Below are 24,097 nucleotides of genomic sequence, written 5' to 3' on the forward strand. Positions count from 1 at the left end.
TTTTATTTTTCAAAGTTTCAATATATCGTAGCTAGGAATTCAAAAACTAATTGTTGATAATGCTTTGAATCTTAAAAGGATAAAAACGATCTTTACAGAATTGCACATAGTTATAATTCAATGGTTATAAATTGATAAAAATCACCATCTATACAAAATTATTAATAATTAATATTGAGTTTAATAGTTAATTAAGTAATAATAATATAAAATAATTTTACATTATCATTCAATTATAATTTTTTATTGATTAACTTTTAATATAATAATTATAAAAATTAATAATTTTATTATATATAATAATTTGTGATTCGATAACAATATAAAATTGTTTTATTTGTTAGTATAAATTATAACAATATTATTTTATCTCTTTAGAAGTTCTCAAAAGCTATTAAAAAAAGTGAGCTGACAAATATATATTGTGTATATTTTTATTTACAACAACAACATAATTGTCTAAATCTTATGATTCACATTAAATAATGTCACTGTTGTAGGTGAGTTGTACAATTTCTTAAGTCTTTTCATTGTCTTCATTAAAAAATTGACGAGGGCCACATTATGCTATACATGTCGTTCAGAACATGATCTTGTTTAGAGGTTTTTGTGTAGTATATATATATATATATATATATATATATATATATATATATATATATATATATATATATATATATCCTCCAAATAGTTCTTGTTAGGTAATCTGTTCTGTAGTGTTGTTTAGCTCCCACATTTATAAAATGTTAGCCTGGACTCTTAATGATGTTTATTTTTTCTTTTCTTTGATAAACAAATTTAAAGTTGCATAGAATCCTAATAATGTCTGAAACATAGCGTTTAATATCCCCAAGATTGTATGTTGCAAGGCAAAAATAATTTCACATCATTATTCCATAAAACAACAAACTTTTTAGCTAGTCCTTAAATGCAGAAATTGGTTTTTCTTTTCTTGATAAATTTTGGAGGCTTACATAATTACCTTATTCAGTTATTCATCTTGTGATATTTAGTCTCATAGCTTTTCCTATAAAATTATATTCTATCAATGACCAACAAAATGTTTTGCAAACTCTCACAGTCATTACTTTTGGCAACTATTTATGGATTACAAACTTGTAAATTACCCTTTGTTTCCTTTCCCAAGTCTCCTTTGCTTTTCCTTTGACAGAAATATTGAAATGCTTGCTGTCGTTGAAGGTTGAAACAAAAAGATCTACTATGTGAAACAAAAATAGCAAGCTAATATAATTATGAGACTTGAAAGCATGTTTCTAAAAGTAAAACACGTCTTCGTGAAGATATAGTGACATTCCTAAAACATTAAGGAGTGTTAGACTAGATTATAGGATGAGGTCGTTAATTAATAGGTATAATAAATCTAATTTTGTATAATCTTGATATAATTCATTTAAAAAACTAGTTCATATCTTGAAATTGATTGAATTTGAAAAAACGATTATATTTTTTTAAGAAGTTATCAGCAGATTGGAATTTAAAAAAAATAATTTGAATGAAGTCACGAATAGCAAAATGGACTTGAACCCTATGTACTTCCAAAAATATCCATAAACAGGAGAGCAATTATCCACTTATTAGAATTGGGGATGAAATGGATATTTATCTGCATCTCTTTGCGGGAATGAGGCGGATTATTATATTGTTTTAATTTTATGATTAACTGTAACAGTCTAATAGAGAGTATATTTATAAATTTAATTCACATTCAGAATATTAAACTATTATTTACTTTTATATATAAATTTATGATTTGTTGACAAATTCTTTTAATGTTATTTTCCATTGTGAATCAATATTTTGTATAACTTAGTATTTCAAATTAGTAGTATAGATTTATATCTATTCAACAACTTATTTTTATAATATTAGATGATTATATTTGTAATATTATTTATTTATGACTTAAGTTTGAATAAATTAATATTATATTTGCTTGTTTTTAATGTTACCTTCCGTCCTATATATAAGAAATAAAAGAAAATATCTTCTTAGTCTTAATTATAAGAAATAGAAGACTATTTCATTGTTAAATTTTTTTTATCCCTAATTAATTATGAGGTTTATCAATGATATGCACTCATTTTTACATGAAAGTGTATTGATTGAGTTATCAACAAAATAATGTATACTCAATACTTAAAAAATTATCTTTGTCATTTAATATCATAGGTAGTGTTGGGATAAAATTATAATTTATGATAAATTAATCAATTTAACCATCCGATATTGGTCTTAATGAATTAAGTAATTATTTCTTATATATAGGATCAGACATAGTATTATGTGCGGACATTTTTCATTTTATGTTTAGATTACTTAAGAGTAAACTTACTATTTACTTGCAGTAATTTCTTTTATTAATATATTTTTATTGATTTATTAACTTTACACATAAATAATTAAAGTACGAGTTACAGGTATAAATATGAGTATGTAGGTATTTGATGCATACGGATATGAGGATCAAAATTGTTATCCGTGTAAATATGAAATTGGTATGAATATTTATTATAGATGTAGGTAAAAGAATGTATATTATGGGACCCTACCCAAATTCTACCTATTACTATCCCTAAAATGAAACATACTTATATTATTATTCAATTATATACTTTTAAATTAAGAGAAAAACTTGAGTTTTGTAACGATTATGGATAAAGTACAATTTTTTAACGACTGATAAATACATCATTAAATAATATTAAAGAGGTATAATTACTCGTTAAATTTAGTGAAATTATACTTGTTTAATTTTTTATACATTAAAAAATAAAAAAAGTAAAATGTGTAAATTAAATAAAATCAGTGATATGTTAAGGAATAAAAAAAAATATTATGATAAAAATATTAAGTAAATAATGTATCTCTCAAATTTAAGTTCCAAACTCTAAACCTTACCCATTACTACACGTATATATAATTTACATGGGTTTAATGGTGATATACTATATGTATCAAATAAATTAAATAATTTATAATATTATATAATTACAAATTATTGTTGATATGACTTTTAAAATAATTTTATAAAAATTAATAAATTTATCATATGTGTAATGGATTGTGATTGAATAAAAATATAAAACTATGTTATTATCTGTTGTGGAGCCACATATACAACATGAAGTTTACTCGACTAAATTAAAGTCAACCTGTAATATTATATTAGTTTAAAGTGAACTTTAAAAAACAATTTAATATAATCTTAAGTAGCAAGATATTGTTATATGAGACAAATTAATAAAAAACACAAATCTTAGTACACAGAAACTTGCTATATGGTTAATTAGTTATATAACCCATTGATTATACTTTGGCCTTTTTTTATCTCAGAAAACTATATATCCTCTAAAAGAAATCAGAAAATTAGAGGATCTAAAAATAGAATTCACAATACATTATATAATAGTATATTTTTTACTGGTGTCTTTGTTTCATATCTCAAACTTAATTTTTTAATTATTTAAGAGCTAATAATTATAGTAACTTTTATATCACACTATATGATAAGTATAGTTTTTTACTTCTGATCAACGAGTTTTCAGACATGCAATTCAAGAATTAATTACTTGTCAATGCACTTCAAGAATAAAAAGGAGTACCAAGCAGATATGATTATTCTTATCACATCATAAGGTAGTATTGTGAATGAACAGTGAGAACAACAAATTTAAGAAAACACGTACATGTAATAAATTTTCATGGTCAGGGGTAATGAGTTAGAGCATTGAATCTGATCTGAAAATAACCCCTCATTATTTTCAATATGTAGTGAAGCGGTAGAATCTCACATCAAAAGGGTTGGAAAGATGGAAGAGTTAGTTAGCAGTTCAAGACAGCACTTATAGCTAATAACATGCTTGATAAGAATTTTAAAGCATGATTTGGCCTGAAACACCCCACATATGTATAACCGTACCATCAAGACTACACATGATAATATAGTCGTCTTAATAAGAAGATTTAACTTTCTTTTGGAAGAACTTTGAGCTATCTTTATGGGTTTTAATTGTGTTGGTTTCAAACTTGCGTTAAGTGTTGAATTAATTAAATAAGCAGGAGTACTATATTTTACTACTTTCATATTGCAAAATGAATTTATATATAGCTTAATTAATGCCTACCCAATAATAATAATAACTTATTAAAGCAAAAAACTGAGGTCTAATTGATTAAGCCAAAATGAACATAACTCAGCAAGCAGCATGCATGAACAAACTAGTACTCCTATAGTACGTCCTTATGTCTGACATGTCTTGAAAGATTGTTCTGTTTTAATTTGAATGGAGAGATAGGGTTATTTCAAAAGCAGTTCACGAAAGCATCATTGAAGAAACAACCGACATTTCTCTGTCGTGCCATGAATTCATTGTCGGGGTCTAGTAAAAATCGTAAGGTTATAATGTTGTTGTACTAGTATTAAAAAAATGGAAATGTTAATTTATCTTCCTGATTCGCTGTCGCACACAGTCCACTACCTCTCTATGTACATGTTATGAACATGGCTATCTCTAATTGAATTTTTGGAGGAAAGTTTAAGGACAGTTTGATAGAATAGGAAGAAATGGAGAAAGTAAATTGAGATAAAAAAAATTGAATTAAGAGAGTGTAAAAATATGAATCTTATATCATTTTATTTATTTGTTAGTCTCTTTATCTATAAACGAACGGATCCTTAATTTGTGATTGGAAGTAGAGGAAAGGATTCCTTTCTCATGGCATTGGCATGGCTATTGCATCCTACGTGACAGTGGAGACTGTATTCATGGCCTTCGTCCTCCTTCTTGTCAGATACTAGCTAGGTTGGGGTCACCTATATAGTGGCTGTACGTAGTGGACACAAATCTAAGGACTAGCTTACATTACATCCAACACTTGATTTAGTCAAAATATGTATGAAAAAGACGCATAACCTTCATTTTATTGCTTCACCAAGACGTGGATCAAAGAATGTCAGACATCAAATTAAACATGCACCTAGAGCTTTAAATTTGGCGGACAAAGCTTTCAGATTACATTGTACCGTTTGAATATGCATTGTTATCATAAAAAAAAACTTTAAACAGTTAAATAATATGAAATCATGTGATAGATATACTATCTCCGTTCCTTTGTAAGATCCAATTTTTTTTAATTTGGTTGTTCTTTTATCTATATGACTCAATTTATATTATGTATTAATTATTTTTAGATTAAAAATAATCTTAATTAAATAAGAAAAATTATATTAACATGTATTTAGAAGAGAAAAGAGAAAGAAATATTAATAATAGTAGTATTTTTGGAAAAGTATATAAATTTAGAATAACTTACTGTTATTAATTAAATTAATTATTTTTTTTTAATTTTGATGAATTAAGTAATTAAATTTTATAAATAGAAATGAAGATAATAATATTTAAATTTTTATAAATAAAAACGAAGATAATAATGTTGTATAATCATTATTGAAAAAAAATTAATAAATCTTTTCTACTTGATAAAAGGAATGTTAACAAATGCATTTTTTAAATATATATTTTTTAATTATGAGTGTAAAATATCTATCAATTTTATTAATAATTAGAATGTGTCACAAAACTTAATTATCATGTGAGATCTTGCTTATCAATTATATCATTTCTATATATAATACTCCAACTTAAATCTTATTGTAAAGATCCAAGCTTAGTATGTGTGCTAAAATATATATTACTGACACTTCTCTATATTATAATTATGATTAAATAACAATATAAAAAATCTTTATACCATCAATACATGTGTTATGAGTGACTGCTATAAAATTTATTAATTCAGTCTTCTGTGGCCCACTTTTTAATTTAAATGTTTAACTTTAATTTTTGTATGATAAATAACTGTATGCTTTCAAATTTTTTAAGTTTGAATTAGAGTTCAAGCATCTTTTTTATTTAAAGGGGTAATTTTCTGTATACAATTTTTTATGATTATTTTTTTATCATACTATCCATTTTATTTAATATTTTTACTCTTCTCTGCCTATTTTTCCAGAATTTATAGAATTAGAAAATTATAAAATTTGTGAGTGACATTATCCAATTTTAACTTGTGTTTGAAACCACCGATTACGTTGATCAATTCATTGTAAGATTATTTTAATTTAATTAGTGATCCGAAGTTTAAATTATTAGTATATAATTACATTAAGTATTTAAAAAAACAATTTTATTATTCATAATAATCTTAATTAATTTAAAGAATTTATCTTCGATAAAAGATGCTCGTAGTCAATACCAACAAAAATTAAGTATCTTTATAGTGACAATCATGCATTTTAACCATGGCAAGCTTAAGGGGTAGTTAAAAAAAATTGAAAACTAAACTAAATCGTCCAAAAATGGTAGTTCAAACAATTTGTTCGAATCGTTAAGTAAATTCACCATGCAGTTTAGTTCAATTCAGCCAAATTACTTTTACAGTTTAATTCAGTTTCATAATAAAGATCTTGTTAATTGGTTAAATGGTGTTCTTAGATATTTGTTTAAGAAATTAAAAGAAAAAAAATATTTAATGTATAAATTATAAAAAAGAAAAAAAATTATCAACAACACAATTTTTTTGTCTCAATAACAAAAATTACTTTAAATTCCTTAAAAAGTATTCTCAGAAAACTGGTTAGCATTCTGGTTATATTAATGTGCGTGGAGAGATTAACAAATAAAGAAGAATGTGGAGTCCAAAAATATTATATTGATTGAAATATTGGTGCCCTGATGACCGTGAATGGTTGATTAATGCTGCACGTGATTTTACGCCGCCGGAGGCTCCTCTAACGCCGAACCGTTGGCCGTGGCCGTCGCTCTCGCGCGCTGCTGTTCTTTCTTTGATCGGGAAAAGTGATCAATTAATTAATTTCTCCTATTATTCAGTGCGGGATTAAATCCTTCACTTCAACTTGAATTCAGATTTTGTTTATAATTACAGTTTTCTAAAGACTAATCATATTTTTAATACACTGACATCATGATCAGCACCTATAAATATAGTTTTGTTTGGATGAATCGTTGTAATTTGGTTTACCTTTTGTTTTTTGTTGGTGAATTAACTCAATACCTCATTAATAAGCGTGCACTGGAACTTACTATTAGCCATATATGTCAGCCTTTTATTTTTATATTCTAGTTTTGTATTCAAAAGTTTTACGCGTAAATTTTGATTTTCATTCCGAAATTACATACACATATAAATCAGTTTCTCACTTGAGAAGATATTCTAAAACAATAAACAAAATATCTGAAAAAAATAAAAATGAAAAGAGTACCTTCATGTTTAAGGTTGAGACCAATGGCATGTGAGCTATTAATTGAATCATATAAACTTATAATACCATTTATTTTTTAATGAATCATGTATCTATTATAATATTTTTATTTGGTTTTCTATTTATTGATGTATTTTGCTTTATTAACCATTAAGTTACTCCTGTCTATCTAAAGAAGAGTAAGACCAAGGACTTGACTCTAGAACTACATTGTGACGGGGCATTGTTCCATCCAAGAGTCTGCAAAAGAGAAGAGATCAAGAGGAAACTCTTATTTTTTACATATAAGTTTGAATAGGTATTTCCATGAAATCAAGTAATTTTTCTATAAGGGAACCTCAAGAGATATACAATTTGTTAGTACTTAATATTTTAGATCACCTAAGAGGGAACTCCTGGTCCAATGTGCATGACCCATTCGGGAAGAGATTTCTCTTATTTCAATTTTCTTGATCCAAGGCATACCAGCCCAATATGACTTACTTAATTGGCCCAAAATACTAAAAACAGAATGGCCCAATTTGTTGGTGCCAATGTTGCCATTGCAACAAATACCCAGAATCAATGTTTCCTTCTCTTTGTTTTATAAGTATTTAAAGAGAAAAAAATTGAAATGAGTTTTAGCTAAAATTAATGACTCCATTTACTCTTCTCTTTGTTTATTTGCTTTCAAGGAACTCTCACGTGAAACCCTCAACCACTCTAAATTGAAGTCCCAAAATATGAGAAAAGAGGTTTAGGAATGTATTTGGGTTTGAGATTAGAAATAGAAAACATTACTCCATATGATAAGGATATGTGGGTTGTGCGGTCTAGGGGAGGAAATACCTACTCTAACTAACGTGATTATGTTTAATTAATCACTCACCTAGTCATCTTTATTGCCCATACAATAACCTTAAATATTTATTCAGGCACCTTTTCGTTTTCATTAACATTTTCCCTGACTAGTTTTATCCTAATTCACACATTTTTAATCCATGGTATTTCCATAAATAATTAATTATAGAATATTTTAATTATTTCAAATATAATTTCACAACCAGTTGCAAACACAGATATTAAAACGATAAACCAAAATCACAGGAAATGAAATTAAATACCAATGATTTATTTATTTATCTATTTATTTTTCAAATAACAAAGGATTTCGCATTACTATTTAATTTTACTAAAAATTTCAATCATACGTACCAATTTCAGTTTATTCAAGTCTATCAATTTTCTCTAAAGTTAAATAACTAAGTTCTTTCAAATTCTTTATTAAAAATAATTTTTAAAAAAGACTTGTAACCACTAATAATTATTAAAATAATTTTATATTTTGATAATAGAAAAATTGAAAAAATACAAGATGTTACAAAATGTAGTGCAACAAAAATATGGATTGTTTGGTTTGATATTAAGAAGATTATCATGAAAAATTAGAAAGCCAATTAAGGTGAAGAGAGAAATTAAAAAAATTATGAAAATTTAAAATAAAGATAATTTTTAAAAGTTTATATATATTTATATTTTAAGATCATTTAATAATTTTAACAAACTTTCTTATTCTTTGTGAATTAGTTAAAAAAGGTTATGATAAAAAAATTTAGAGAAAATACTCTTTTAAACCAAATATAATTATTTTTATTATTTCCATGTCAACTTTTGTTTTAAAAAGCTAGTTAAGTGCTTATTAAGTAAGTATTTGTATCATATTTTTTTATGTAAAGTTATTTTTATATTTGAAAAAAAAATGTTAAACTATTTTATATAAACTATATAAGTTACTTTTTTAAGCTATCTTGAAAATGTTATTGAAATAAGTTATTTTCATAAACTCTTCCAAATGTTTGCACAAGTACTTAATTGTGTTTTTAAAAGTTATAAATAAACACTTATTAACACGCCTCAAGTGAAAAATGTCATCTGACATCAATAGTATGCATATTATTTTTTACCGAACTTTTGCATTTCTTTTTTCTCATTCTTTCTCCCTGGCGAAATAAATATGTCTAAACAGATAGAATTTATATTGATAAAAGGAAGGATGAACTTATTTTTAGAGTTACTCTTCATCTTCATTGTTTATTTTTTAAAAAATTTAATGATGATAATGAGTAACTAATTTTAACCATTAAGTTTTAAGAAAATAAATTATTAAAATAAAAATAACTCTTTTAAAATTATTCTTAAAATAAATTAATCTCTCCTTATATATAAAATAATAAATTCAACTTAAAAGGTCAGTGAAAGTAAAACGTATTTAAGCAGCTTGCTTGGGCGGAATTACCATGACCTTTCGGCCCATGGAGAAAGTTGAAGAATGAAGATAGAAATGGACTAGGTATGCTCAATGAACACCATGAAGTTGCTGCTTTCTGCACCTAAAAATTTCTTCCTACATCATTTTTAGCTTCCATATCAACTAATCCAGAATGTAAAATTATATTTCAGATTGGTCAATCCGAAAGATAAAAAAAATCCTGGAAAGGTGCAGGAAGCAATTTTTGGGATGCAGCAAGTAGGAAGAAACAGCCACTGCTCAACCTTTCAGTTAAATTCGAATTATGTAATCTGATATAATTATTACATTGGACTTTATAATGGTATGGGCTTCTATATTTTGGGCTATTAAAGCTTGGTAGTCCACGAGTTATTTATTTTAATCATGTGAGTGTGACTCATGAGTCTTCTTTGGTTAGTGTTTTTCCATGTGCAAAAAGGTACTGTACATATTTAGAATCTAATGAAATGTCTCATACGCAATAGTTCTTAAAATTGGGCAAAATCTAATAACAACAAAGTATTTTTCCTTCATTTCTAAAAGTGGGAAGTTGAAAAGGTGGTAGCTACGTTTTTAATTATTTCAAAATTTATGTCAACAAAACTGTCTTAACGAATTTTAAAAAAAAATGAAATTCTAAATGAAACCAAAAAAACAATACTTTAGAGCTAGTAGTTAACTACTTAAGTAAAGTCTTTCTCACAATAACAAACTCTAGATTAATACAATAAGGTGATAAACAATATTTCCTGAAATTATAGTACTAGCTTGTATAAGCTACTTTAGAGCAATACCTTCAACTGAATCTTTTCATATCACCTCCCAATTGTGTTTGGCATAATTCAACATCAATTTGTGCGAGACATGTTAAAAGTAATTTGAGCAGTAACAATCTGAGAGTCACAAGGGTATTTCTATTTGTGCTATTCTCCACAATTTAATACTCTTCATGCATAACTTTAGTCGCTAGATGTATTCCATTGATTCTAGAGCAAGATTAATCACCTAAGTACTTGAATATTATTTTTTTTCTCTTCAAAGCATCATTGCTAAAGTGATTCCTCAATCTTTGTAAAAAGGATTAAAGCACAAATTGGACTCAAATACAATCTGCAGCGGCCATTTACTAAATAGAGTAATTATGTAATCATTTTTCTATTCAAAGAGTTGGAAGAAGTTGCTCTCACTCTTCTCAGACCTACCCAAATTTGATAGAGAACTTGAAACAGACTTGCATTAGAATAGATTCGTTAGACCTAAGAGGTTGTTGATGAAATTGACCCAATTCTTGCATATATATTAAGATGAGCTGTTCAGTAGCCCAGGACACTCATGGGCCACGTTGGCGATTAGAGCACACTTAAAAAACTAAATAGGATGGAAAACTTTAACCTTTTATTTATTTCATCAGAGCAGTTAAGCATAGCTTAAAATATGGGAGGTTTATATATTTGAAAGAACATCACATCAGCTGGAGAAGTTCAAGCAGCTGAAATTTATATGAGCAATCAACTGAGTTTACTAGTTAGGTATCATTTAATTAGTTGTTAGTTGTAAAGTTGTGAGAGATCATGACAAGTTGCCAAATCCTACAGAATAAGCCTCAAAGCCATAGGTAGATTTATATATAAGCATCGTCCTTACCTTTCAAAACATGAATGAGTCTCACCAATATGAATCGTCATTTTGTTCACCCTCTAACATCTTTTTATTTCTGGTAGATATCTACCAATTTAAGTAATTTATAATAAAAGATAACTGGTGTCTTTCCTTTTTTCCTAAAGTACCCATTCCATATTTAAAAGGGATCATTTTCTTTTTCTTTTCTTTTGCCAGCTGACCATGGCATTCGATCTCAAATCAGTGTAATCACTACAAAAGAAATTTTTTATGAACTAAAAAACTTCCACATCATCATTTTTAACATCCTAATTTGTTGAAGGAGCAAATTGTCCTTCATGGGTAGTTTAGCACTTCCAACCAACTTGCACAACGAAAATGGTGGGTGCCAATATAATGCCTATTTATGGTACATTTTTGCGCAGCACAAAATATGGGCTATATGGCAGGAATCTAATACCACCCATGTTCGCAATCTTCATGATACTCTCCAACTTTCAAAAAACTTCATCTACAAGTTTTACTAAAAAAATATATCTACCACATGTGTAGGAGATGTTCATTAAAGATATGCAAAGAATAGGTCAATGTTTAGAAGAAAGCAAACGCGGCATTACAAAAAACTTTCTTACTCAACTCGAAATTTTTGCTACAAAAGAACTGCAAAAAGAATTCCCACAAATAGGGATATATATAAAAAGGGAAAAAATGAAAAGAATTCCAAGAAAAATAAAAAACAACAGAGACACCGACTCCTAATGACCTTAAGGGACCTACAATTACTAGACCTAAGACCCTACCCTTTTTGACCTGCATATGTCTACCCTTTTTTTCCTCACTTCTCATTACAATCTTCCCCTAACTGCTAAAATATGATCATCATCATCTATTGCTCCTATTCCCCCAGTCAAACCCTGTACAAAAACCAATGAACCAAAGAAATGAAATATCAATAAGAAATAACATAAGACATGACTCTAGAGGGCAGCAATGAAAGAGAAATTTCCAACAAAGGATCACTCCTTCACATCACATGTACTCCAGGGTAAGGCTGCTGTTAGTGTTTGGAATGAGTTCGGGTGAGGCAGCTGAATTGATTGCAAAACCGGATTTGTCAATGCCCCTGCATCTCATTTCCAGGACCTTCTTATGAGAATTGGAGTGCACAGATGGGCAAAAAGTTGGACTTGCAGCAGGCCGGTACTCGGGGAAGAGCCGGCCGGACTTGTAACGAACACCACAAGCATTGCACAGTGTTTTTGGCCCCATTGGCCCTGCCCTCCACTGTGGTGTCTTGGTTATCTCACAATGCATGCATTTCCTAACAGGTTGTGAGGCATTTTGATTGTTATCAGCTGGAACTAATGGAAGTGGCAGCTTCACTTTCTTTTTCTTCTTAGGCTCCCCAGAAGCTTGTTTTGGCATCTTGGGAACAAGTTGAGACTCAGCAAAATTCTCAGAATCTGAAGATGACTTGGATGATATGACATTAGGCTGCATGTTCTCCCCAACAAAAGAAGAGGCAGGGGAAATGAGGTTCATGGCAGGCCTAGGATTGAAGGTTGCTGGACGTGGACGCTTGCTGCGTGTACGTCCACATGGCACAGGGATGTAAATCTCTGGACTGCTTAGTGGAAAAGTCTTGCCACCAGAGCAAGAACTGCTACTTTCAAGGACAGAAACTGGGCTTGATGTGTGAAATTGGGTGTTTACTGAGTCCTCCTTGGTGGTACATGATGGCTCTTCCACTTTGTTCATTGTTAGGCTCCCCCCACAAAAGGAATCCTCCACAAAATTGGACAACCATTCCAATTGGACAATGTCTTCATACTGCAATAACAGCATCACCGCATTCATCAGAATCATATTTTGCAGTTCCAAATTTAAATGCATTTACTATTCTTTTATGTTTATACAATTCAAGCAAAACATGTAAACTTGGTATAGCATATTTGCCTATCCTTGCATTCCACTAAATAAGGTAAATAAATATGCCAAGTTCTTCAAATTGAATAATCTGAGAAGGGTATCATGAAACATATGGGTTGTTAGAGTGACCAATTTTTCAATGCTCATTATTTGTGTGGGTGGTGGCATCACATGCAAAATCACATGATATTCAATAATGATGTTCAAATAATGGGAGATTGAGGGGATGTGCTGTGCCACATGTCACCGACAGAATTAAGTGTAATTTGAAATGACTAAAATGCCTTTTCTAGAAAAGAAAAAATTAAATAATTGTGAATTAATAATGTCCCCAAATTTGAATTTAAATTAAAAAAAAAATCATCTTGGACAATCCTTTACGAAAAAAACAAATCCCTTGTCTATTGTCTAGATATTTTGGAATTTCTTATTTTTGCAATATCACCCAAATTCAATTTTTTTTTTAATTTAAAAAAAAAAAATCTTAGCTATTATGAAGTGAAGACAATCACTCAACAATGCTCCCCACGAGAAGAACCAAAATTTCATGCATGGTGCCAACTGCCAGGTTGGCAATAGGGAGCTTTTAAAACAGACAATCAGATCCGTACATGAAACAGTGATGTCATAATCAAGCAATCCAACGGCCACAAAGGACGCTAATGAAACAATGGGCGCTGATATAATTACAGAGCAGTTCACCGAATTCATGTGAACGCGCCAAAAACTTTTAAACAAGAAAACAAAAATGGATAATAAAAGTGTCACGTTTAGAAAACTCACCGGAACCGAGAGCTCCGCCGAGAGGTCCGAAGCGGTGTTGCCGGAAAACACCGAGTCGGAGGTAGGAAACGAGTCGGACTCAGCGGGCCAGATGCTCGCCAGCGAGTTGCAGTTGCCGGCAGCGGCTACCGACGGTAAGGTGGCGGCGCCGCCGTCAACGTCCTCGACGGGAAAATCGAGAAGGTCGTCGATGTGGTCAAAGAAGCTGCCGCAGTCTATCTCGTCCATGAAGTTTGGTCCAACCATTTTCTCGACAATTGAAAATTTCCTGAGAAAATTCAAACGTGGAAAGAAAATTAGAGTGTGAAAACAGAAAATCAAAATGAAAAAAAGAAAAATCACAGAGAGCGGCTTTTGTTGAATGTTGACATTGTGGCGCATGTTAGCCATTTGTGCATAAATCAATTTTGGGAATTAAATAACTATTTTTCTTAGGAAAGAATTAGAGGGAGGGGGGGGGGGGGGGGGAGTTAACAAAAGGTAAAAGACGCGTCTTTTTATTATTATTACTAATTTGCATAATTTATGAAATGAAAATCCGAAATTGAAGATGAGTGCTGCGGCGCATGTTAGTGAGAGCTGGTCCCAATATCATAATATGAATATGGCATTTTGATTTTATCCAGAAAGACCTTTACTTTCTCTTTTTTTTCCTTTGAAGTAATCAATTTGAAGATACGGAACCCCATATTTTTGGCTTCCTCATTTTCCAAAGAAAAAATTGAATGGAAATGGAAACATTTGGAAAATTGAGGCAAAGTTGAATAAGGCCAGCCAGCAAACCTTGCTCAATTGTCAAGCAGGGTGAGTAAGTAATTTGACAATTCAAATCCTTCAATGTTTAGAAAAGAAAAATGAAATAAGCAAGAGGGGAGCACAAAAAAAGATTACATCATTAAAATTGGATGGAATTGGTTCCAATTTTGTTTTAAGAAAAATGAGGGCAATGAAAGATGGTATGCATGTATATATGTATGACCCCAATTGTTGATTGTCCTTGAAATTGAATGAGAAATAAAGCAAAAGATAGCAGCGTATTGTGATGGTGGGTAAGCAAGGTTGAAAATCACAAGTTGTGAAGGAAATGAAACAAAGTTTGCTTGAGAAATTAAGCAAACCTGAAGAAGGGTGAAGGTGCAATCTTTTTAAGGTAGAAAAGCTCCACTACACACAGGCAATGATAAACTGAGTAAGGAATGGAGAGGTTTGAGATTGAGAGAGGGTGGGTTATTGAAAGGAGGAGAGAGAGGAGGGTGAAGAAGGCTTAAATGGGAAGTGGGGGGTTATGAAGGGAGAAAGAAGAAGAATGTGATGGGCACTGGTAGGTGAAGCTCCTTCTTCATTGCTAGCTGTCTTTTACTACCCCCCACTGTCGTGATGTTGAGGTCTTCTCTCTCTTCCTTTTCTCTTTCCTCGGATTATCCGCGGGTCCCACACACCCTCCATTCACGGACTTCCACCCCACACTACTAACATGTAACAATCTTAATTTCAATTTCAATCCATCATCTACTCCATTCCCATTTCCCATACCACCCCCAACCAAAAAATTAAAATTAAAATAATTAACAACAAACATGAGAAATTTGGGTTGAGAAAAAAAAATTGGCAACTTTTAATGGGTCTTTACCTTTCTTCTTTGATGAATCTTTAGTAGTTTGTGAGAAGAACCACTGATTTGAGAGAGAGAAAAAGTGAGAAGCTAAATAAATAGCGCAAGGAGAAGCTGTGCACTTGGGTTTTGTCAGGCTTTAACCGCCGTTGTTTCAGACACTCTTTGTTTGTTTGTGTTTAGTAGTAGTACTAGTTCTCTGTTTTCTTAAACAAAACAAAAAAAAAATTACTGCCTAGGTTTGCAGTAGAGCGGTACGATAAAAATGTACAAAAGTTAGAGTTTATTTACGATTTGTGTAACCCTTTGTTCCACGCTGGATATGGTTGGTAATTTTGGATAGGGTTATTTACTGTTATATTATTATTTTATTCTTATTTACGCGTAAATTAAATTAAAAAGTTACTTACCTACTCTAATATGTAATACTAGTACCTATTTTTGATAAGGTTATTTATATTTAAATTTATGTGTAAATTAAATGGATAAATAGTCATTTTCATTTCTTAATATTTAATTTGCTGATAAATGTGTACCTAAAAGATGAAAATATAAAATTTAATCTCTGAAAATATAAAAAGTGCAATAAATATATTTAATTGTTAACTTTTATCCTTCATCGTTAATAAAATGGTATGAAGGAACAAATTTATTACTGAAATGATTACCAACATGAATTACCAGCATAGAGACATATTTGTCATAATATTTTTTTGACTTTTCGTCTTTCCACTACGCTGAAAAATGCGTCCTAGAAAAATAAAAATGTGAAATTTAATCCTTAAAAATATAAAAAGTACTATAACTATATCCAACTTAATAATGAATTATATAGGAGAGAAGTTAGGAAAAAAGGGATTAAAAATCACTAAAATACAATTTAAGATTTGAATTCTTATACTTTGATTATCTATCTATTTATTCATCTATCAAATTGTTAATTAATTTTTCAATTAATCAATATAACTACTTACATTCCAAAATAAAACAAATTTCTTTAATTTTATGATATAAAAAATCAAATTACCATTTAAAAAATAAAGTCTTTTATTTCTTGAAATTTTTCATTTACTCAATTAATTATTAATTTTATTATGTACTCTCACAGAGTATATCAAATGAAATGCAAGGTTGTTGTAACCAATAATTCAACGAAAGATACTCTACGTCCCAAAGGCAAAGAATAAACCTTTGTATTAATTTTTTTTAAGTTAACTTCTGTATTGGCTTGAACATTATTATATTTTTTATTTAAATTTATTTGGATTCTTTATTTGTTAGTAATTGTTTTCATTTAATTCATATTATGTATAATAAGTGTTGTCTCGAGTGAAAACAGATAAGTTTGATCCAAATGATTCTTTCATATTTGAGGTATATATTTACATTTTATTGATTAAGGAAAAAACACTTATAATTTCACTTTAGTTTTATGTAGTTTAAATTTTGTGAGACTTTTTGTCAAAAAAAAAAGTTGATTAAATTATTTTTTTAAAATAAATAAATAAATTTGGTCCCGCAGTGAGTTGTGTTTTTTCTATTCAAACTCTTAACATATTATTTTCAATCTAAATATAAGGGTACTTAAGTTGAAATTGAGATATGAAATAATTTTAAAAATTAAAAGTGAAAAATTGAGTAAAAATTTGATAAAATTATAAGATATAAGATAAAAAAAAATTTCTAACAACAAAGATTAAGGTTTGACAAGAAAATAAAAAATAATAAATATATATATTAAAAGACAATTTAAAAAATAGATTATATAAGTACTAAACAAACAAAATAATAAATTACAAACATATAATAATAATAGTAATAATAAGTCACAATTTATTATTAACGTCCGAATATATTTGCTGAACTTTTTATACTTTCAGGAATTAAATTTTACATTTTCATCGTTCAGTGACACGCATTTGTCAACGTAGTAGGGAGACGAAAAGTAAAAAAAATATTATGACAAATATGTCTCTACAATCCACGATGACAGTTATTTAAGTGATAAACGGAAGTAAACTTTTATATTTTTATCTTTTCGGAAGCATTTATCAACAAATTACAGGTTGTGAGAAAAAAATAATTATTTATCCAAATTAAATTAAAAAGTCACTGCTTAGTGTACTACATTACTCCATGAATTACGATGAGTACTAAGTTTGGATTTTACCTAACCGCCTGCCCCATTGTGATTGACAAATTGTTACTTTTTTTAAAAATTTTGACCATTTTAAATCCAGTTTGCATTGGTGGGATTTTTTTTTCTTTTCTTGTTTCAAAAATAAAGAAAGAGACAATCGCAATAAAATTAGTTTCAAGACAAATTTGAATACAACAACAATAGGAGTTTCGGAAATCCTAACTTTGAATATAAACCGAAAATTATTTGTTTTCAGCTCAAAACCAAAAAAAAGAGTTCTAGAAATTCTTTTGAACAAACCCCCTATTCTCTGTTCCACTTGCCCGGTTTTCTGTTTTTACAAAGAAAAGTATTTTTTTTTATAACGAAAACTATTTTTTCACTTTTTATTTACATCGACGATACTCTATTTATTAGCATTATCAAAATTGAGTATCATACTTTACATGCAACACTAGAAGCTTAAATTCCAATAAAGGGGTTTAACATAATTAGGTTAACATAATGTGGGAGTTGTTATAAATTTATATATATATAACTTCTATGAATAAAAAGAAAGTTTAAATTTCGAATAAGATTTTACTTTAACAGTCATGCTTAATTTAACAGTTACTCTTACAACTATAAATCCATAATTATAAGAATACAAACTCAAAGACAAAAAGAAAGAAAAAATAGCTTTCACATTCACAAAGTTTTTGTTAATAGAAGTTACGTAATTTTATAAGGGAGAACAATCTTGCTTAATCTAAAATTTTAGGTCATCAGTTAAGTTGGATGACAGATTATGAACACATCACATATTTACCATGAAATAATTATAAATGACAAATTTTTTATATAAGTACTTAACAAAAATGCCCTAAAATTCGATATCATTAATTAATTCGAAGCAACTTTATACCAAATTAATCGTCAAGTTCATAACGTTTGACATGATTATTAATTAATTAATTTTCTGAAATATTAATTCAGATAGTATATATGAAAATAAACTTTATGAATAGATTTTATTTGTTTTATTGATCAACTAAAGTTAAAATAGATTATTTCTAACTATAAATGCTGATGGATTTTCTTATGTATCTCAACCGATTATTCAATTAGATACTTTTTATTTACCAATCACTTTACATACGATTTTAGCGACAAATAATTCTAAATTTCCCTATAATATTATTTGGAAAAGTATTTTACTTATTAAATAAAAAATGTATGTGTTTTATATTTCTAAATCATTAAAATACATCTATTTTTCATTTAATACTCGTTCTATACATTATTAAGAGGATTAATAAGATGACATAGTATTATTCTTTTTCAAGATGTAATTTAATTTCCTCTGAAAATAGATGTAATTAAATTTTGAGAAAGCAGTCTATATATTAATAATCTACCAAAAAAGTTTAAAAGTTTATATACATTGATAGTATAAAATATGTTTGCATCATTAATCAATCACAAATTCTTGTGTATTATAAATATTTTAATTTTTGAGTGAGGATACCTCATTATTTTGAATATCTCATCAACATAACTTTTTTCGGCAATTCTAACTTTTTTAGGAATATTTATAGGGTCCTTTTTTTTACATACCGATTTATTCATATTTACAAAATTTGAATTTATTAAATTTATTTTTAAAAAAAAGTGATTTTAATAAAAAAGTTGCTGATAATTTTCAAGACATTTTTGTTCTTTAGAAAAATATAAATTATTTTTGTTTTTTAATTATAATTTTCATTTTTATTGTATTATATATATATATATATATAATACAATAAAAATAAAAATAAAACACAACACATTTTTTCATCACATGATATCACTTATTATACCTATATTTTTTATCTTTTTGTTTTCTCTCACACCGCGTATCAATTAACATGTGAGTTTCCATATATATTTTTCCTTAATTTTTATAATATATATTTATAAAAAAAATCATATAAACTATAATTTCTAATTGATTGGCAATTTAATTTTTTTGTCACTGACAATATAAATTTATGTTGGAATTAAACTTTTTAATGTATAAAAGATGCAAAAGAAATAGTAACTACTTAGTAAACAATATTAGCCTATTAAAATTTACTAAATATTTTTCCTAACAAAATCTCTTTTTTTTTCGGGTAACAAAATCTCTTATTATAATTCTTTTCATTTAAAAAAAAAATCCATTGATCCTTTGTTCCTTTTAGTTTTATAGCCATGCTCTCTTCCTTTCGTGTTTTCTCGTCGTCACCGCTAAATTTCTATTTTGTTTTTTTTAAGCTTGTAATTTGTTCTTTTAGAAATAAAAGTGAAATATTAAATGAAATTAATAAAAATAACTTGATAGATAATTTTACTTGTAGAAAATTTTTAATGAGAAATTTTAAATAAAATTACAAGAAGTTTAATAAATGATTTTTATTATTTTAAAAATACTAATTTTTAAAAATTATTTTAGCCATAGATAAATAAATCACCCTGAAGACAAGTTTTGCAAATGGGAGAAAAAAAATATTCCCATTGAGGCCTCAACAAACGCATGATGATGTTAGTTAAAACAAATCTAATAGAAAATGGCCTACTTTGATTAGGCAATTTTCCTGTCTAGGACTCTTACTATTAAGAAGTCGCATTTAGTCTTAATTAATTCAAAACGAGCCATGTGCATTAATTTAAGAAAACAAACTTCTATCCTAACAAATAATTTTTTATTTACAAAATTTAAATAACCCCACGTCTAAGGATAAGTACTGTTTTTTTAAGTTTAACTATTTAAAAAAAAAAAAAATAAACGCGGCACCTATAAAAAAACAACTTTGACATGGTAATTTTATTAAACAATAAATTAAAATTATGAAATAACCCTTAGCAATTTCAAAGGAGAAACTAAAGAAAAGACCCCAGCCCCATTAGAATTAAAAAATCTTTTTATGAGAGGTAAAAAAAAATCATTTTTTTTTCAGTTTATGAGAGGTAATTTGATTTGAGCAATATAATGTAATTATTTTTTCTTGCAAGTTTTTTCCCAATATACAAAGACTCGAACCCTATAGTAAAGTCATTGATTGTGAACAATACCAAGCACATGGTTAATTTGTCAATCTGTTTAAATAGAAACTAAATTGTTAGTATAAGTTTTTATTAATATATTAAAATTATAATATATCATATTAATAAATATTTTATTGGTATAAAAATTAATATATTATATTAAATATTAATGTAAAGAATTACCCTATTATTATAAATCCATAATGTTGATGTTAACCGTTTACTTTTTTGTTACGATTAATAACTTTTTTGGTGTTTCTTAAATTAAACATAATGTTTGATTTTCTAATACGATCACTGGTACTGCCATCCACAATTTGAAATTCAGAGACCAGAAGAAAAAAAAAATAGTTATAATCAATACTGAATCAAATATAAGGATATTATGTGGTCATATGCACTAAAGGTTGAAATCGTGCCCCAAAAAAGAGTTGATACCGAATTAACCCACTTGATAAGAAAATTAATTTTATGTCCAATATTCAATTAGGCATGACCAAATGCACAGTGTATTATGATATTATCTCAGGATCAATTTTTATTTTCACAATGAAATCTCATTCCAATTATATAGACGTATTAGCGAAGTCAACGAATGCTTATATAACTACATTGGACATTGCTGTCAAAAGAAAAACGTAACACCTATTTTTTGTTTGACTACCGCATTTGTGTACGATGAATTATTTTCTATAGTGAACCTTATTGTTGGGACTGCAGTTTAAAACTCTACTTTGCCAATTTACATTGACCATCTAAATCATATTGGTTCATGATCCCTTTTAGTTAAGTAAGTTTTACTATATGATAATGCATTAAGGGGAGGGATCCTCTATAATTAACAACTACCACGTGGCAACTTACACATGATTTTGTTTTATTTATTATTTATTAAAAATGAAAAGGAAAGGGAAAATTTAAAAATAAAAGAAAAAGGTTGACAAAAGTGACTGCACAACTGAAGTGTGTTCGGCTTTGGGTCAAATGGAAATGATGGCTTCACTTACTTTCACAATCTATCTTTTTTTTTTTTTATCTCTTATGTTTTCTTAACTACCTTGAGTTACACTCTTTGAATCAATTCCTTCAAAAATACTCTCTCTCTCTCTCTAAAAAAATCTGTTAAAAGGGGACAAAGGGAGACAGTGTGTGTGGTAGTGCAGTGGTGCTACTTCAATTCATCCTTTACTTCTTTAACTAACTTGGGTTGCACTCTTTGAATCCTTTTCTTCTAAAAGACTTATTCATCTTCTTCAAACGAAAGGAAAAAAAAAATTATAATAATAATAATAATTGGTTCAAAACCCAGTTAGCATTTCAATGACTCTAGTAAGTGTTAGGCTTAATAGCAATTAATCATCCCAAAAATCGCAGCCTTCAAAGTTTGTTGAAAAAACAACTAAGGTTTTTATTTTATTTTCTTTTATTTGATATGAACGCTACAATTCAAGGTACCAATCACTGCACCATAGATATAATTCAATTCCGAAATAGCCCAAGTGCCTAACACGCTATTTATGGAAAGAAATCTACCTTTCCTTAACGTGTTTTGCATTTGACAATTGTGACGTAATATTTTTTTTTTGTCGGCTTGGGTGCCTTAAGTCTCTAGTTCCTTTCCTCTAGAATATAGAATATAAAAAATAAACCTTAAATAATATTTTAATGTTTGTCATTTTCATTTATTTGAGTTTTGGACCTTATAACTTTTTTTTTTAGTTTGGATTTTTTTTTCTTAGATTTTTATTTATTTGAATTTGGTTTTTCAGAAATCAATATCTCAATGAATAGAAACTTTAGGGAATAATTATTTATGGAAAAAATACTAATGTTTTAACAAGTTAATATTATAATAAAAACATTTCAAAGAGTAAGAATGTAAAAATTATTATTCAATTATATATAAAAACTCAAATTGATAAAAAAATGTAGGAATAATTTAAATTTTATTTAAACATAAAAGTTTATTGATATAGAACAGTAAGATTGATGGTTTTTGAATTAACGGTTCACTTTTTTTTTTTGAAGGAATTAACGATCTAATTTTATGACAATTTTTTTTTGAAAAATAATGGTTGGCATCTTCTTTAGATTTGGAGGTTAGTATTAATTCCATCAAATGGAAAGTAAAAAACAAAATTTGAGTTGAAACCAGGGAGAGAGAAAGAAGTTTTATTTTGTTTCCTTTGTATATTTCAACACGCTTGTACTTGAATACAACTGTTTTATACTTTTTGACCTCACATGGCAAACACAGTTCATTTAACAATTAGCATAAGCAACTTTCTTATTTATTATATTATATTTATTTTTTTAAGCTATCTTTTTCGTTATTCTATACCACGCAACTTTTATTTATTTAATAATTGAACTAACAGGTAACCAATGAAAAATAGTAAATACATGAGTTAACTATATATTTTAATTTCTTTAATTCAAAATATGTGTAATATTTCCCTCTTAAATTTTTTTAGTCAATTAAGTCTTTAATTTTCTTTTACTTTAAATGTTTGAATTATTATTTTAATCTTAACATTTAGAGGTTTGTAATATTTTTTACATATAAAATATTTTAAAAATAAAAATATAGGAATTTAGTAGAAATTTAATAAAATTTAAAGTATTTTATAAAATGTGAGATTAAGATTTAAACATATATTTTTTTTTTTTTGGATAAAAAATGGTTTTGATTATTTATTTTTGAATAAAAGAAAATTTAAAACAATTTAATTATTGAATTTTGAGTAGAAAGTATAAATGTAAAAGTTTGAGGTAGAAAATAAATTTAATGACATAACTATATTTACTTAATTCTAAAAATACAAAGAAAACTTAACTAACTAAAAAAAAAAAAAGACAAAGCCATGCATAAACTAAAGAAACAAATATCCAATTAAATATAAAATAAATACACAAATATATCGTCAGCTACAGGAAGAGTCGGAAAGTGAAGTTGCACCGACGCTTTTGTCACTCAGTTGCAAGAAGTCACTAATTAAAGTCACTTGCATAACTAAATGCGAATGTAACGGATTTAAATGAACGACGTGATTGAACGTCCAGTCGCATGATCTGTCAGTCCTCAAAATCAAGGTTAAATGGGTTTATACATATATATTTGATTTTTTTTACAAAATACCTACAATTTTTTTATGAAAAATAATTATATTTAAATTGAGCAAGATGATTATCAGCATTAACGTTCTCATTTTTAGTATTAAAATACAATTAATATCACTAATTAAATCAGAAAAATCTCACAACAATCAATTAAATTGATGATAGTATACATATAAATGGAAATAATATAGTAATCAAGTTGCTTCCTTGATAAAAAAGAAAAATCCTTAAATAAATTCTGTGTGTCGGTACAAGGAGCAAAACGCTCTTGTACTT

The 24,097-nt window shown here is 27.8% G+C and overlaps 1 protein-coding gene across 2 annotated transcripts; it reads right to left on the reverse strand.

Moving 5' to 3' along the window:
- Positions 1-11,805: 11,805 nt before the first annotated feature.
- On the reverse strand, positions 11,806-15,234 carry LOC114403249 (GATA transcription factor 8-like). Of its 2 annotated transcripts, none has more exons than XM_028366078.1 (3): positions 15,023-15,234; positions 13,905-14,172; positions 11,806-13,022 (listed from the first exon to the last, which is right to left on the reverse strand). In XM_028366078.1, the coding sequence occupies exons 2-3, from the start codon at positions 14,148-14,150 to the stop codon at positions 12,222-12,224; spliced, it is 1,047 nt and encodes a 348-aa protein (XP_028221879.1). In that variant the 5' UTR covers positions 14,151-14,172; positions 15,023-15,234; the 3' UTR covers positions 11,806-12,221. The 2 variants fall into 2 exon arrangements, with proteins under 2 accessions (XP_028221879.1, XP_028221878.1); XM_028366077.1 differs by lacking the exon at positions 15,023-15,234 and adding an exon at positions 14,796-15,016.
- Positions 15,235-24,097: the final 8,863 nt, after the last annotated feature.

This window comes from Glycine soja, chromosome 20 (genome assembly GCF_004193775.1).
Source record: "Glycine soja cultivar W05 chromosome 20, ASM419377v2, whole genome shotgun sequence".
NCBI classification, from domain to species: Eukaryota; Viridiplantae; Streptophyta; class Magnoliopsida; order Fabales; family Fabaceae; genus Glycine; species Glycine soja.

Excerpts from the sequence above, each read along its gene's own strand:
- LOC114403249 (XM_028366077.1), bottom strand. Across the intron at positions 13,023-13,904 it reads CGGCGGAGCTCTCGGTTCCG|TATGAAGACATTGTCCAATT; the intron begins GTGAGTTTTCTA and ends CTGTTATTGCAG.